Source organism: Orycteropus afer, unplaced genomic scaffold (genome assembly GCF_000298275.1).
Source record: "Orycteropus afer afer isolate SDZICR_OR568_19922 unplaced genomic scaffold, OryAfe1.0 scaffold00459, whole genome shotgun sequence".
NCBI classification, from domain to species: Eukaryota; Metazoa; Chordata; class Mammalia; order Tubulidentata; family Orycteropodidae; genus Orycteropus; species Orycteropus afer.
Genome location: NW_006922046.1, coordinates 2017962 through 2032806, shown reverse-complemented (window position 1 = coordinate 2032806; position 14845 = coordinate 2017962). Strand labels below are relative to the sequence as shown.

The 14845-nt window shown below is 42.4% G+C and overlaps 2 protein-coding genes across 2 annotated transcripts in view; both read right to left on the bottom strand.

The window, feature by feature from the left end:
- The window catches only part of WDR88 (WD repeat domain 88), a 65673-nt gene extending 60214 nt beyond the window's left edge, over positions 1 to 5459 (bottom strand). Inside the window, exon 1 of the mRNA XM_007954351.1 lies at positions 5217 to 5459. Coding sequence (XP_007952542.1) covers positions 5217 to 5459 — 243 coding nt within the window. The remainder of the gene's footprint in view (positions 1 to 5216) is intronic.
- A 1389-nt stretch (positions 5460 to 6848) lies between these two features.
- Positions 6849 to 14845, bottom strand: part of GPATCH1 (G-patch domain containing 1) — a 73257-nt gene continuing 65260 nt past the window's right edge. The window contains exons 19-20 of the mRNA XM_007954340.1: positions 11810 to 11958; positions 6849 to 6879 (exon numbers count right to left, since the gene is read on the bottom strand). Coding sequence (XP_007952531.1) covers positions 6849 to 6879; positions 11810 to 11958 — 180 coding nt within the window. The remainder of the gene's footprint in view (positions 6880 to 11809; positions 11959 to 14845) is intronic.

The window sequence follows — 14845 nt, the reverse complement described above, 5'->3', positions numbered from 1 at the left end:
AGCATAAGAGATATTGCAGAGTCAGTTCCAGACCAGAATAAAGCAAGTTACATGAATTTTTTGGTTTCCCAGTGCATATAAAAATTATGTTTACACTATACTGTAGTTTATTAACTGTGCAATATTGTGAGAATTACCAAGATGTGACACAGATGTGTGGGGATACTATTGGAAAAATTGCTCCAATAGACTTGCTCCATCCAGGGTTGCCACAAACGTTTAATTTGTGAAGCACAATAAAGCAAAATGCAATAAAACTTGCTATGCCTAAGGCATTTGATTGCTAACCAGAAGGCTGGCAGTTCAAACCCATCAGCCACTCCCTACTCAGGAAGACTGGGCAATCTACTTCCATAGTGATATTGCCTCGGAAACCCAAGGAAGGGTCGCTGTGAGTCTAATGGACTCTACAGCACTGAGTTTTGGTATGTCTACATATGAAAGATCCAGGATGGGCAAATTTATATAGACAGAAAGTAGCTGGTCTAGGGTTAGGGGAAGGAGGTTGAGGGAAAATGGACAGTGGCCACTAATGGGTACAAAGTTTCTTTTGGGGTGATAAAATGTTCTAAAATTGTGGTTGCAGGAGTCTGTAAATACATTAAAACCATTGATTTGTACATATCATATAGGAAATTGTATAGTATGTGAATTATACTTCAGTAAACCTGTTTTTTCAAAATACATAGATGGAACAAGCCTGAAAATGTTCCCTTCTGACCAATCACTACAGGTCGTGGGTAATGGAGCAGGCTTATGGGGAAGACGTGAGGAGGAATGAAGGAGCGTGAAGACAAGTGGGAACACGGAGGTGAGGACTTTTGTCTCCGCAGCTAGGGAGTCCAGGGGTGCGGAGACAGGAAGCGGGAGAGGCCAGCTCCATCCACAGGTTCTGGAATGATGAAATAGGGGGTGGGGGGTACAAAGCCAAGGGTAGCGAGGGAGGAGGAGGGAGCACGCCGCGGGAAAGCGCAAGATGCAGGCATGCGGGTACGAGGGGACAGGGGCTTGGACTTGTCCCTCAGGGAGCGTGGGGAAGAGGGGATGCGGAGACCACGAGATGAGGGAACTCTGGCTCAGCCGCCAGGGGGCGTAGGCAAGCCTGCGTCGGACGGTTGAGGAGCCCCTGAAAACACGCCTAGTCCTTCGAACGTTACCCTTCCCTCGGTTCATCCCCCGGGAACCACTCGAGTCCCTCGGTCCCCTCTGCCTCAGCTCTAAAGGCCTCCGCTGCTAGCCTTCGCTGCCGGGGCGGCCGTGCTGCCCGGAGGCGCCAGGGAGTAGCACCCCAACTCTCGCCGCTTTCGAAACTGCCTCTGGACAAAAAAAAAAAAACTCCCTCTAATCCACCAGGGACTGCGCTGACACTTTCTGCAGATCACCTTTTTTTTCAGGCTTTTCTGTGCATAGTACATCGTGGTTCAATAAGGAATGTGATCCCGAGGAGCTGCAGAGAGTTTCCAAACCCAAGGTTAAATTTTCGGAGACGGTGACAAGAATGGCAAGGAGAGGATGGTCTAATCTTTGTCAAAGCATAAAGTCCGTTTATACATGTAGCGCTCATTCATTGATTCAACAAACATATCTGGAGCGCCTCCCCTTGTCAGGTCTTGATCTAGGCCCCGCGGACCAGCGGGTACCGAAGGGCAAAGACGCCAAACGTGGAGTGACTGGTGGGCACCGTGGCAACTGAACAGGTTTCTGCTCAAGTGACAGGCGAGTTTAGAGTGCGATCAGGAATGGCCTGCTGATGTAGTATGGGAGGATAGCAGCTGATGGGCCATGGGGAAATGGGAAGTGGGGTGCAGAGGACATTGGGCAAAGTCCCTGAGGTGGGTGGGTTTGAAGACCAGGGAGGCCAAGGGGGTCAGAGAGGCACAAGGCAAAAAGATGAGAACAGGAAGAAGAGTCTGATTTGAAATGACTTGGAAGGTCACGGTCAGATCTCTGAACTTCATCTTAAATATGCCAGGAAGCCAGGAGGAAGTTTTGAGCCAATTATTAAAAAAGATTTGGACACATACCTGCATATGCATTAAATCAATGCCAAGGAAATAATCTATTGCAAATATTCTTTAGGAATCATCTCAGAGATTTTGATAAAATCATCTGAAATATTACTTTGGAAACATTATTTTTACATTAAACCAAAACGAAACTCACTGCCAAAGAGTCTGTTATGATTCATAGCAACACCCATTGGGTTTCTGAGGCTGTAAATCTTTACAGAAGTAGGTCACCCCATCTTTCTTCCAGGTAGCTTCTGATGGATTTGAACCGCTGCCCTTCTGGTTAGCAGCTCAATGCCTTATCCATTATGCCACTAGAGCTCCTTAACCTCAGTATATAAACACCTACAAATTGTATTGTTTCCATTCATTGCTCCCTGGTTTGTTGTAGATCACTCTTTCTCTTGAGTACTTAATTTTGATTGTTATTTGCTTGCTTGCTGAGTGGTTCCTTGAGTAATTGTTTTCTTCAAAGAGAGGTATCCTTTCTGAGTCTTTGCAGCACTGAAGAAAATGTCTTTCTGCTATCTTTCACAGCAATTAGCACTTTGGGTAGGCAGAGAATTCTTAGGGCATACATTTTCCCCTCAGAACTTCACAGAACTTAATTAACCTCTGTCAGCCTGGCCAATCATAAAAACATCAGGTGAAAAAAAAAATTAGAAACCACCCAAATGTGCATCCAGAAGAAAATGGTTAAATAAATCAGGGGTTGTCCATCCAGTGGAATACTATATGTCCATTAAAAAGGACTAGAAATCTATTTATGCACTGATATGGAAAGATCTCTAATACACTTTAAGCAGAAAAAAAAAAGCAAGGTGTAGAAGGGGTGTAAACTATGCTACTATTTGTGAAAGAAGGGGGGAAAGGAATATATATACATAAGTACTTGGGTAAGGATAAAAGATCTCTGTAAGGACAGAAGAAACTGGAATATTTCTTGCCTCTATAGAAGGAAACCTGTACATGGACCAGGAGGCTGTCATTCGAACAGAACAAGGGGACACTACATGGTTTAAAATCAAGAAGGGTGTGAGTCAGGGTTGTATCCTTTCACCATATTTACTCAATCTGTATGCTGAGCAAATAAACTGAGAAGCTGGAACATATGAAGAATGTGGCATCAGGATTGGAGAAAGACTCATTAACAATCTGTGATATGCAGATGACACAACCTTGCTTGCTGAAAGTGAAGATGACTTGCACTTACTAATGAAGATTAAAGACTACAGTCTGAAGCATGGGTTACACTTCAACATAAAGAAAATGAAAATCCTCACAACTGAGCCAATAAGCAGCATCACAATAAAAAGAGAAAAGATGGAAGTTTTCAAAGCTTTCATATTGCTTGGTTCCACAACCAACACCAACAGAAGTAGCAGTCAAGAAATCAGACGACGTATTGCATTGGGCAAATCTGCTGTAAAAGACCCCTTTTAAAGCGCTGACAAGCAGAGATGTCTCCTTGAAGACTAAGGTGCACCTAACCCAAGCCATGGTGTTTTCATTCGCCTCATATGCATGTGAAAGCTGGACAATGAATAAGGACAACCAAAGAAGAGTTGGTGCTCTTGAGTTGTGGTGTTGGTGAAGAATACTAAAAATACCATGGACTGCCAGAAGAACTAACAAACCTGTCCTGGAGGAAGTACAGATGGAATGCTCCTTGGAAGCGAGAACGGCCAGACTTTGTCTCACCTACTTTGGTCATGCTGTCTTACCTACTTTGGTCATGCTGTCAGAAAAGATCATTGTTTTCTCAAAGAAGGACATCACACTTGGTAAAGTGGAGGGTCAATGAAAAAGGGGAAGACCCTCAACGAGATGGATTGACACAGGGCTGCAACAATGGGCTCAGGTAGAGCAAATGTGGCTGGTGCGGGACCAGGCATTGTCTCATTCTATTGTACACTGGGTCGCTATGAGTCAGAGCTGACTGAACAGCACCTAACAACAAAAACAACATAGAGGGAAATGGGGCAGTTAGGGGCTGGGGTACTGGCAAGATTTTTCATTGTAAACAATATTTATATCTTTTGAAGTTGAACCCTGGAAATGTTCTATTGTGAATATAAAGAAACAAATTCCTGAGCTCTCCTTTTACTTAAAAATCAAAATAAAATAAATATCAGGACTAAAAAAAAAAAAGCACAGCAAAACACTGGGACACAGCTTGGCTTTCTTTTCAAACAGCTCCTCTCTGGGAGACCCCCAGGCACCCAATGGAAGGGTCAACTGATTGCAACAGCCCATTGACAATCACTGCAGGGGACTCTACCCCACAGCCTCTGACAACTGGGAGAAGCACAGCATCTCAATCTGATCCCAGGCTCTTCTGCCTGAATGTGGGAAGGACTATCTCCTTGGAACTTAGGATTCTGCAGAGGTAGGTTAAACTTTCCTCCAAACTGGCACTGAATTTGCCCATCTTCTTTCCATCTGAGCACTCCAGTCTTTCCCTATTTAGGGAAACTGCAATCATTGTTGCCTTTCATATTTTCCTCCTCCTGATCCTTCCCCCCTCCAACACTTGTTATACGTCTATTGGCTCTTACAGATCTTTCCAGCGGGTCTTATCTTTTTCTCATAATTATTGTCCCTTAATGTTTTTTCCTCTGCATTCTGAGGAGATTCCATGAGCTGGTTTTCTAATTTTCTGTTTCATTTTTCTGCTGATTTTAGTCTCCATGGTAGATTTTGGTTTGGAAATCCTGTTTAGAACCCTAAAAATTCTGTGTAGATTATTTCACCTTCCCAGCCGCCAGCCTTTGTTTCATCAATGAATCATTTCTTCTCAAACATCACGGACCATACAAAGTAGCCTTGTTAGGGTCTCCACCCCTCCCACGTTTTCTGTTGCTTCCGCAATAGTTTCATGGGCCAGGGCGCTCCTTCCATGGGGCTGCATTTGTGTCACTGTGGGTGGCTTGGCCAGAGACTATAGTAAGGTTTGGATTCAGTCTAGTCCAGTTTGGAACAGCGTCTTCATTCCCCCAGTGGCCTTTGTCTCCCTGGGGCCACCCTGCTTCTCCCGCTAATCTGCTGCAGTCCCAGTTGCGAGGCTTTTTGTCCACTAGTTGTGCCGCAGGACAGGGCCAGGCCCCCGGCTTCACTCATGGAGAGTGGGGAAGCCAGGCGGGTCCCCCACGGGTCCTCCCACGTGTGTGGATGGCCCACTGCCCCTCCCCCAGGGGAGGCGCTGACCTTGGAGAGGGGCTCCTGGTCGCCCCAGATCAACTTCTCAGGCTTCAGGCACTCCTCGGGCAGCGGAGAGGTCTTGCCCACGGCCAGGGGGTCGAGAGTGCTCAGCAGCCGCAGCTGGCGCGCCTCTGCAACGGGCAGCTTGAAGCGGCCGTAGGCTCTGGCCACAGTGGCCCAGTTCAGCTTGCAGGGTCGCCGCGCGCTGGTGGGAATAGCACTGGTGGGAGCCGAGGGCAGCAACCACATGCCATGGTGCTGGGTCGCAGGCTTCCCAGCCCCACCTGGGGCTCTGGGAGAGCTGGATGAGCCCGCCTTCTGGGAGTCCATCTAGAAGCCAGGCCGCCAGTGGCCGCCAGGAAGGCCTGGCTGGAAACAACGGTGGCGCCGCGCACCACCGCGTGCCGCGCCCCAGTGCCTGACCTTCGGACCTGACGCACCACCCACTTGGCCCACCCTGAGCTGCCTCCTCTCCTGCTGGGTAAAGTGTCTCCCAAAGAACACGGCTGAAAACAAGATCACGAGTTCCAGACACAAAAGTGAGGCAGAGCGTGTAGAACTGGTGATCCCATCGGGCCTTCCTCCCTCTCACAGGGCGATTTTTATATGTCCTTTGCCTGCCTAGGGGCTACTGACCAATTCACACCACGTCCAACAACAGAGATATGGTCAGTAAGTTACAGAATGGCTCTGGAGATAGGATGCAGCTATTAGAGGCAGGTACACACGATTTCTAAGAATATGAAGGAAATTATTTGTCACAATGCTAACAAAAACAACACAGGGCAAACTATTATCTCTAGTAGGGTAATAGCCCCACAGCTAGAAAAAGATCGAAAGGAATTATTCTAAAATACTAAGGGTTGTCACCTCTGGGTGGTAGAACTAGAAGTGATTTTTTTTTTTTTTTTTTCTTTTAAACATTGTTCTGATCATGTTACTTTCATAATGTAAAAAACAAAACCTCTGTACTTTACTTTTTTAAAAGGTCTCATCAGTGCAGATGAGGCAGCCTCAGAGCAGGGACCCACATCTGCAGAGCAAGGACCTAGAGCTGGTGTGACCCAGGGCGTGGGTGCTCATTTTCCCCCTCTGAAGATGTCATCGCAAACGACATCTACTCTGACAGGCTGAGGCCACCTATCTGGATCCTGGCTGTGCCACCCATTAGGTTCTGGCCACTGCTATCAACCACAGGAGGGCTGCCTTATGGGCAAGAAAAACAGCCCAGAGGGACAGCGCCTGAGCCTCCCAGGCATAAGCCCGTCCTTACATAAATCCAAATGGTCCTTATCCGGACCCTGCTTTCCTCATAACACAACCTGAGAAAAACATTCACTTTTAACTGAAGTCACTTTTTAAAAGTCTCAGGAAAGAAATATCAAAAAGAAAATAGAAAAATTCCACTTTAATTAAACTGTACGGTCTGAATTTTTTCCTCTGACACTTACTGAAGTTAAAAATAGAAATCAATTTCAGCAACTTCCAAGGCAGGCTTTGAAATGTCAAGGTTTTAAAAAATTATTTTACAGCATGAATTTACATATAAATACAATCTGTACAATGTATTAACTGAACAATCAATGATCTTCCATCACAGAGGAGATCTGAATTCTGACAGACCAGGGTGGAATTAAATTACTGCCTCCTTAGTGGAAGGCGTTTCAGCCTGGAAAAGAAAAGAAAGAGAAGCAATGTTAGATATAAGCTGAAAAAACAAAACAGCTCCAGAGGGCCAAGTATGCCAGGCCTCTCTCCTGAATCTGCTGGTATGTTTCCACCCATAAAACACAGGGATGAGCACAGATGATACATGCGCTGTTTAATCTGTATTCTTAAAATGCCTCTTCATTTATCCCCAAAACACACACACAGATTCACTCACACACATTTAAATTAGGAACCATTTTTAAAGGCCAGCTCTAATCTTGGCTTCATTCATCTTCCTCACCCATTGTACGTCCTTGGGAAGGAACTAAAAAAGATGTTTGCTCCAGGGCCAAAAGCTCCTGAGTTGTCAGTCTTAAGTCTGTTTCACACGCACAAGAATGTCCATGGCAGCTCTTTCCCCAAAGTGGAAAATTAAACGTCCAGAGGAGTGGAATTGACAGATACCCTGTGGTGTATACACCAAAGTAGTAAGAAGACTGCTGCCAGGGAGGACGCAGAGGCATCTCAGAAACCACACATAAGGGTTCATACCACAGAATTCCTTTATAAAGATCCAAAACTGAAAGGAAAGTGGTAAAGGATAAAAAACTGGCAAGAGAAATCAACAGTGACAAGAGTCAGAGGAGCAGTCACCCTTGGTGAGGAGGGTGGGGGTGACAAGGGGAAAGGGGCACGAGAGGGCTTCTGGGATGCTGGTCTTTTCCTTGAGCTGGGTGCTTTGTTCATGGTGTATTCAGGTAGTGAAAATGCATGGAGTGGTGAATTTATAATCTGCACACAATTATGTATGTGAACTATAATGGAATAAAAAGTTTACTTAACTCTATGACTCCATGTATATGAAATTCTAGAGTGGGCAAAAGTCATTTATAGCAACAGGAAGTAGATCAGTGGTCTCTCAGGGCAGGGGTGGGGGGCAGACTGTAATTCCAACCAGAATCAGGTTGCAAGGTCACTGAAGAAAAGTATCAGGGGTCCTTGCCAGGCATGAGACCCCATGCAAGGTGCAAGGGATACAAGCAGATCCACATGCATCATGAATTGTGAGCCAGCACAGCCATTCCAGGGGCCTCTGGAGCAGTACCAAAGATTTACATGCTCAGCTTCTTTGATCCAGCAATACCATCTTTGCATTTTCGAACCATAACACAATGTATTGTTCTTTATAAAGAAATAAAAAAGAACAAGGAGGTGGTACTTGTTTTCCAGACAGCAAAATATATTCTAAGGCCACAGTAATTAAAACAAGGTAGACAGAAAAATACAAAAAGGCTAAGAAACCAGAATAAAGAGTCTAGGTTCAGATCCATATGGGCACAAACCAAACCAGTGGCTTTGCACTGCCGTCGAGTTGATCTGACTCACAACAACCTTAAAGGACAGAGTAGAATTGTCTCATAGGGTTTCCAAGGCTGTCAATCTTTCTCCCATGGAGTGCTGGTGGGTTCTAACCACCGACCTTTTGGTTAGCAGCCAAATACTTAAGCCGTTCCCCCACCAGAGCTCCTTATATGGGCACAGGAATGCAGAATATGATCTCTTAGACAAAACACTGGGTGGTGCTGAGGCAGTCAGGGCTCAGCCTGCTGTATCCCCCTTTATCGTGGGCTCACACTGGAATTTCCCCTTCTTAGCCCTGGGGCGAGCAGGTGGGACACTGCACCTGGCTCTGACACATGGACACTGGGTGGAAGTGACGAATGCAACTTCCAGGCAGGACCATAACCTCCAGCACCATCGTCCAATTCATTTCCCTCCTTTGAAGGCCAGTTGCTAGGAAACCCAGATCCTGAGTAACTTGCTCTATTTCATTTATGTTTCATTTTGTTAAGCTCCTGGGATTTGAGAATTGTTTTTAATCGTAGCTAGTTTACTCACCCTAATACAACTGACTATTAATTTGGGAAAAATAAGATCCATACTTTATCTATTAACAAAAACCAAAACAGATTAAAGAGCTAAACACAAAACTATGAAAGCATTATAACAGTGTGTAAGTATATCTATCTGTCTCTCTGTCTTTGGGCTAGGGAATACTTTCTAAAGATAAAAATGTAAAATATACAAACAAAAAAAAGTTCTGGTAACTAAAAATGTATAATTAAAACTTCTGTGCAACACATTTATAAATGGTGAAAATGGCTTGTTATATATATTTTATCACATACACACACACACACACACACACACTTCTGTACAACAAAGACAGTTGTAAGTCATGAGCTAGATTGGGAGAAAATATTTGTAACAGGCTAAAAGATAAACATACAGAATTTTTTTAAATTATTATTATTTTTTATTTTTTAGAATTAACTAGAAATCAGTAAAACAACCCAACAGAAAAATAAGCAAACATGAGCAGACTATTTATAAAAAAGTACACAGCAAAGGCTGAGAAACACAGGAAAAGAAGCTCAACCTCATCAATCAGGGAAATGCAAATTAAAAAGAAATGGCTTTTTTTTTTTACCCATGATACTAGCAAATATTTTGTAATAACAAGGTGCTTTGATAATTTAAATGGATACAGCCACCTTTAGAAAGTGATTTGGCAATACCTACTCATTCTAAATGCTCACACCCTACAAATTTATGCTACATAAAAAATCATTTATATTCAAACTGTGTACAGTTGCATGAAACAAGTTTTTACATAAGAAACTGACAGCAGAAGTTATTCTGGATAGATTTGAATTTTTCTAGTGAGAATATATTCCTGTATTACTTCTGTAATTAAACTTTAACAATATTTTAAAGGCCTAGTTAAAATTAAAGACATCATACATGAAGAAAGCAAAAGGTCATTAAAAAGGAAAAGAAAAAAAGACCTAAATGGATGTGAGAAGAGACTCTGAAACTTGCTCTTGAATGGAGAGTAGCTAAAGAGAATGGAAGAAATGATGAAGTGAAAAAGTTCAATGTTAGATTTCAAAGGGCAGCTCAAGAGGACAAAGTAAAATATTATAATGAAACGTGTAAAGACCTGCAAATGGAAAAATCAAAGGGGAAGAACACGCTCAGCATTTCTCAAGCTGAAAGAACTGAATAAAAAATTCAAACTCAAGTTGCACTATTGAAGAATACTAAGGGCCACTCCTCAGAAGGAAGGTTGGGCAATCTACTTCCATAGTGATACCACCTCAGAAACCCAAGGAGGGATCGCTATGAGTCGGGTCCAACTCGACGGCACATAACAACAACACAACAAGGGCAAAATATTGAATAATGCAGGAAGCATAAAAAGATGGAAGGAATATACAAAGTCACTCTACTAAAAGAATTACTGAACATTCAATCATTTCAAGAGGTAGCATACGATCAAGAACCGATGGTATAGAAGGAAGACGTCTAAGCTGAACTGACGGAACTGGAAAAAAACAAGGCTCCAGGAACTGACAAAATACCCATGAAGATGTTTCAACAAACAGATGCAGTGCCGAAGGCATACACTCATCTATGCCAAGAAATTTGGAAGAAGGAAAAAAAATATATATATATTTTGGAAGAAAACTACCTGATCCTATTTCTACCCATTCTGAAGAAAAGTGAACCAACAGAATGTGGAAATTATTCTACAATATCATTAATCACATGCAAGTAAAATTTTGCTGAAGATACTTCAAAAATGGTTGCAGTGATACACAGACAGTGAACTGCCAGAAATTCAAGCTAGATTCAGAAGAGGACATGAAACAATGGATATCATTGCTAATGTCAGATATATCTTAGCTGAAAACAGAGTACCAGAAAGATATTTACTGTTTTATTGACTCTGCAAAAGCATTCAACTGTGTGGATCATAACAAATTACGGATAACACTGCAAAGAATGGGAATTCTAGAAAACTTAATTGTGCTCACGAGGAACCTGTATGTAGACCAAGAAGAAGTCGTTAAAATAGGACAAGTGGATACTGCATGGTTTAAAATCAGGTAAGGTATGTCAGAGTTGTATCCTTTCCCTATACTTATTCAATCTGTATGCTGAGCAAATAATCCAAGAAACTGGACTATATGAAGAAGAACATGGCATCAGGATTGGAGGAATGCTCATTAAAAACCTGTAATATGCAGATGACACAATCTTGCTTGCTCAAAGTGAAAACTTGAAGCACTTATTGAAGATCCAAGACTACATTCTTCAGTATGGATTACAGAAAAAAATCTTCACAACTGGATCAATAAGCAACATCACGATAAATGGAGAAAAGATTCAAGTTGTCAAGGATTTCATTTACTTGGATCCACAATCAACACCCATGGAAACAGCAGTCAAGAAATCAAATGACATATTGCATGGGGCAAATCTGCTGCAAAAAACCTCTTTAAAGTGTTAATAAGCAAAGATGTCACTTTGGAGACCAAGGTGTGCCTGACCTAAGCCATGGTATTTTGAATAACCTCATAGGCGTGTCAGAGCCAGACAATGAATAAGGGAGACTGCAGAAGAACTGATAAATACTGAGTTGTGGTGTTGGTGAGGAATACTGAAAGTCCTGTGAACAGCTAGAAGAACAAATAAATCTGTCTTGGAGGAAGTAAACTGGAATGCTTGTTAGAAGCCAGACTTCGTCTCTCATCCTCTGGTTATGTTGTCAGAAGGGAGCAGTTCCTGGAGCAGGATATCATGCATGATAAAGTAGTGGGTCAGAAAAAAGGGGGAAGACCGTCCATGAGACCGACTGACATAGTGGCTGTGACAATGGACTCAGGCAAGGCAAAGATTGTGAGGATGGCACAGGACTAGGCAGTATTTCACCCTACTGTACACAGTTGCTATGAGTTGGAACTGACTCAATGGCACCTAATAACAACAGTTAAAATACAAACTTATCATTTCTGACACTTGCCCGTAAACAAATACATCCAGATTTCAATGAGCCTTTGAAAGGTTTCTGAAAAACCCCCTTCTTCCCATTCATTGCCTACCGTCGCAGGAGTTCCTCGGGTGACATGTCTGCGGTCCCTTCTTCATCACTCTGGCTGTTACTGCTATCGGTACTCTCAGAACTACTACTTTTCTCCAACTTTTTATTCTTTTGTTTGCCTTTGTGTTTATGCTTCCTGTGTTTCTTCTTCTGTTAAAAAAAAGAAGAAGAAGAAAGGAAAACAGATGTTTTTCCTCCTACTTCAGTGTAATGAAAAGCTAACAAGGCAGTTGGCTGCTAGAGATATTAAAAAACAAAACAATTCCACTGGACTGAGTGTTGGCCTAACATGGGCTAGAGCAGGAACAGAAGAGCTATACACACTCTCAAGTGTGCACATGCTGGGAAAGCTGACCCTCAGAGGCAGACACAGCAGAACCAACAGCTGTGAGCAGTGACCTGTGCTACTCCAACAGCCTGACTGGACTTATTCTGTTGGGTACCTGAGCAATAACACAAGAAGACGGCAAGCACCCTGGAAATGTAGACAGAAACTGGCAGAGAGTCACAGAAAAGCAAATATAGTGGCAAGATGCAAATGGAATTTGGTTTTCAAACTTGTTAGCACTCATTTTTTTTTCCTTTCACTACAAGGCAACTTTAGTCTTCTACTCACAAGAGTCCTTTTCTCTGGTAGTGAACAATGAAGCAGATTCTAATCTATCTACTACTAGCCCAGACTACTTTAAGAAACCAATAATAACACCAACCAAACTGAAAGCCTGTACCATAGCCCCAAAGATATGGATGACATCAAGTTAACTGTCTGAGAAAACATAACATTTTAGTAAGAATTGTGTGTTATAAGTGAAGTCTTCTGACTGTCTTCTAATGATCAACAAGCCAGTCTTCACTGCAGTGGCATTACTGCTCTAAGTACATGCTCCACAAAAAACCCCAGAAGTCTCAGGACACAGCCCTTACAGTGCAATAGGGTCAAGGAATGGAAGCAGCTTAGTATGGAGGAGGCTTCCGTATTATTCTGGGTGTCCTGTGAAGCAGGGGCCCATGCATCTACCCACGGACCCCCTGAAATCATACAGAAATGTGAAGAGGTCAGAATTCACAACACTCATCACTTAATAGACTCTCAAGGGGTCTTTGATACACAACAGGCTCAGTGTCTCTGATATCCTAGAGACAAGGTGCGAGTCAACCTGGCAAGGAAGGGGCCTTGCAACTCTCCTGACACTCAGAACAGAATACATTTGTTGACACACACTGGGCATTCTTACACTGCAAATGCTATATATGGTTTTCCTATCCATAAAATTCACTTGCTTTTGGGAATCTATTCTAAAGAATCAGAAAATAGATAAAGAATTAGGAACAAAGATGCTCTGTCTACAAAGGCAGGAAATTGAGAACAATTAAAAAAAAAAGCCACCAAGGGGGAACAAATTATGCGATAGTGGTAATGCAGCCCTTTGCAAAAATGTTTTCTAAGTATTGTAGATGACACACAAAAGTGTCTATATCAAATGCTCCAAATAAGGAGCCCTGGTGATGTAAACAGTGAACCATTTTACTGCTAACTGGAAAGCTGGCAGTTAGAACTCTTCCAGCAGCTCCATGCGCAAAAGACCTTGTGATCTGCTTCCATAAAGATTACAGCCTTAGAAAATCCTATAGGGAAAATCGACTCAACAGCACCTAACAACAACTATGCTCCAAATAAGGAAGAAAATGTGTTGAGGTGCAGAAATAAAGGAATAATTAAGCCAAAATATTACAACTGTATTTTCTAGGATGTACAACTGGGGTAATTTTTGTTTTTCAATTAAACTTTTACTTTGAGATAACTGCAGATTCACATGCAGTAGTAAGAAATAATGCATAAAGATCTCCTATACCCTTACCCAGTTTCTCCCAATGGTAATATCTTGCAAAACTATGATACAATGTCAAGATCAAGAACATTTCTATCACCACAAGGATCCCACATGTTGTCCTTTTACAGTCATAAGCACTTCCCTCCCACCCCCAAACCTCTAATCTGTTCTCTATTTCTATAATTTTGTCATTTAAAAAATGTTATAAAAATGGGATTTTACAATATGTAAATGTCTATTTATAATGAAGACAAAGTAGTTCAGAAATGTTCAAAATCATTTCATCAATCCTACTCAAACTATTCTAGAACACAGAAAAAGATGGAATCCTCCCAAATTCATTTTATGAAGCAAGTATAATATTCATACCAAAACCAGGCAAAGACATCACTCAATAGAAAAACTTCATCCCTCATGAATAGAGATGCAAAAATCTTCAACAAAATCCTAGCCAACAGACTCCAACAACATATCCAAAAAATAATACATTATGACCAAGTGGGGTTCATGCTAGGTACACAAGGATCGTTCAACAGTAGGAAAACATTCAATGTCATCCATCACATAACTAAAACAAAGGAAAAGAACCACACGATCATATTGATTAATACAGAAAAGGCACTTGATAAAATCTAACACCCCTGACATCAAGCTCAACTGGCATAGCATATACTACACAAAACACTGTTCCACCTTCTACTTTGGCAAGAAGCAAATGGAATCTTAAAGCTTGCCAGCAGCCATCTATATACAACAATGGGTCTCTCCTCATCCAGAGCAAAGAATGAAGACAACCAAAGATTCATGGAAACAATCAATCCTAGCAACAGGTACACCATGCGATACGCAGCCTATACGATTATAAGACCAGAAGAACTAGATGGTGTCTAGCTACCATTGTCAACCACTCAGAGGGGGATCTATGTAGGAGATCCTGGATAGAGAGGGAGAACAATGTGGAACAAAACTCAAAATCATTTGAAAAACAAAAAAGGAGCAGGTTTGCTTGTCTGATAGAGCCTGGTGGAAACACTGAGACTATGGCCCCTAGCTGCCCTTCAGGTCTGGAATTGAACACACACCTGTGGCTTCCAGCCAAACAAAAGACAAGCATATGAGTTGAACATTTACCTGAAGTAGAGACACTCCTTGGAAAGAACAATCATGGGAGAAAGACGGGCTGTTTATGCACAGGGAGACAGCTC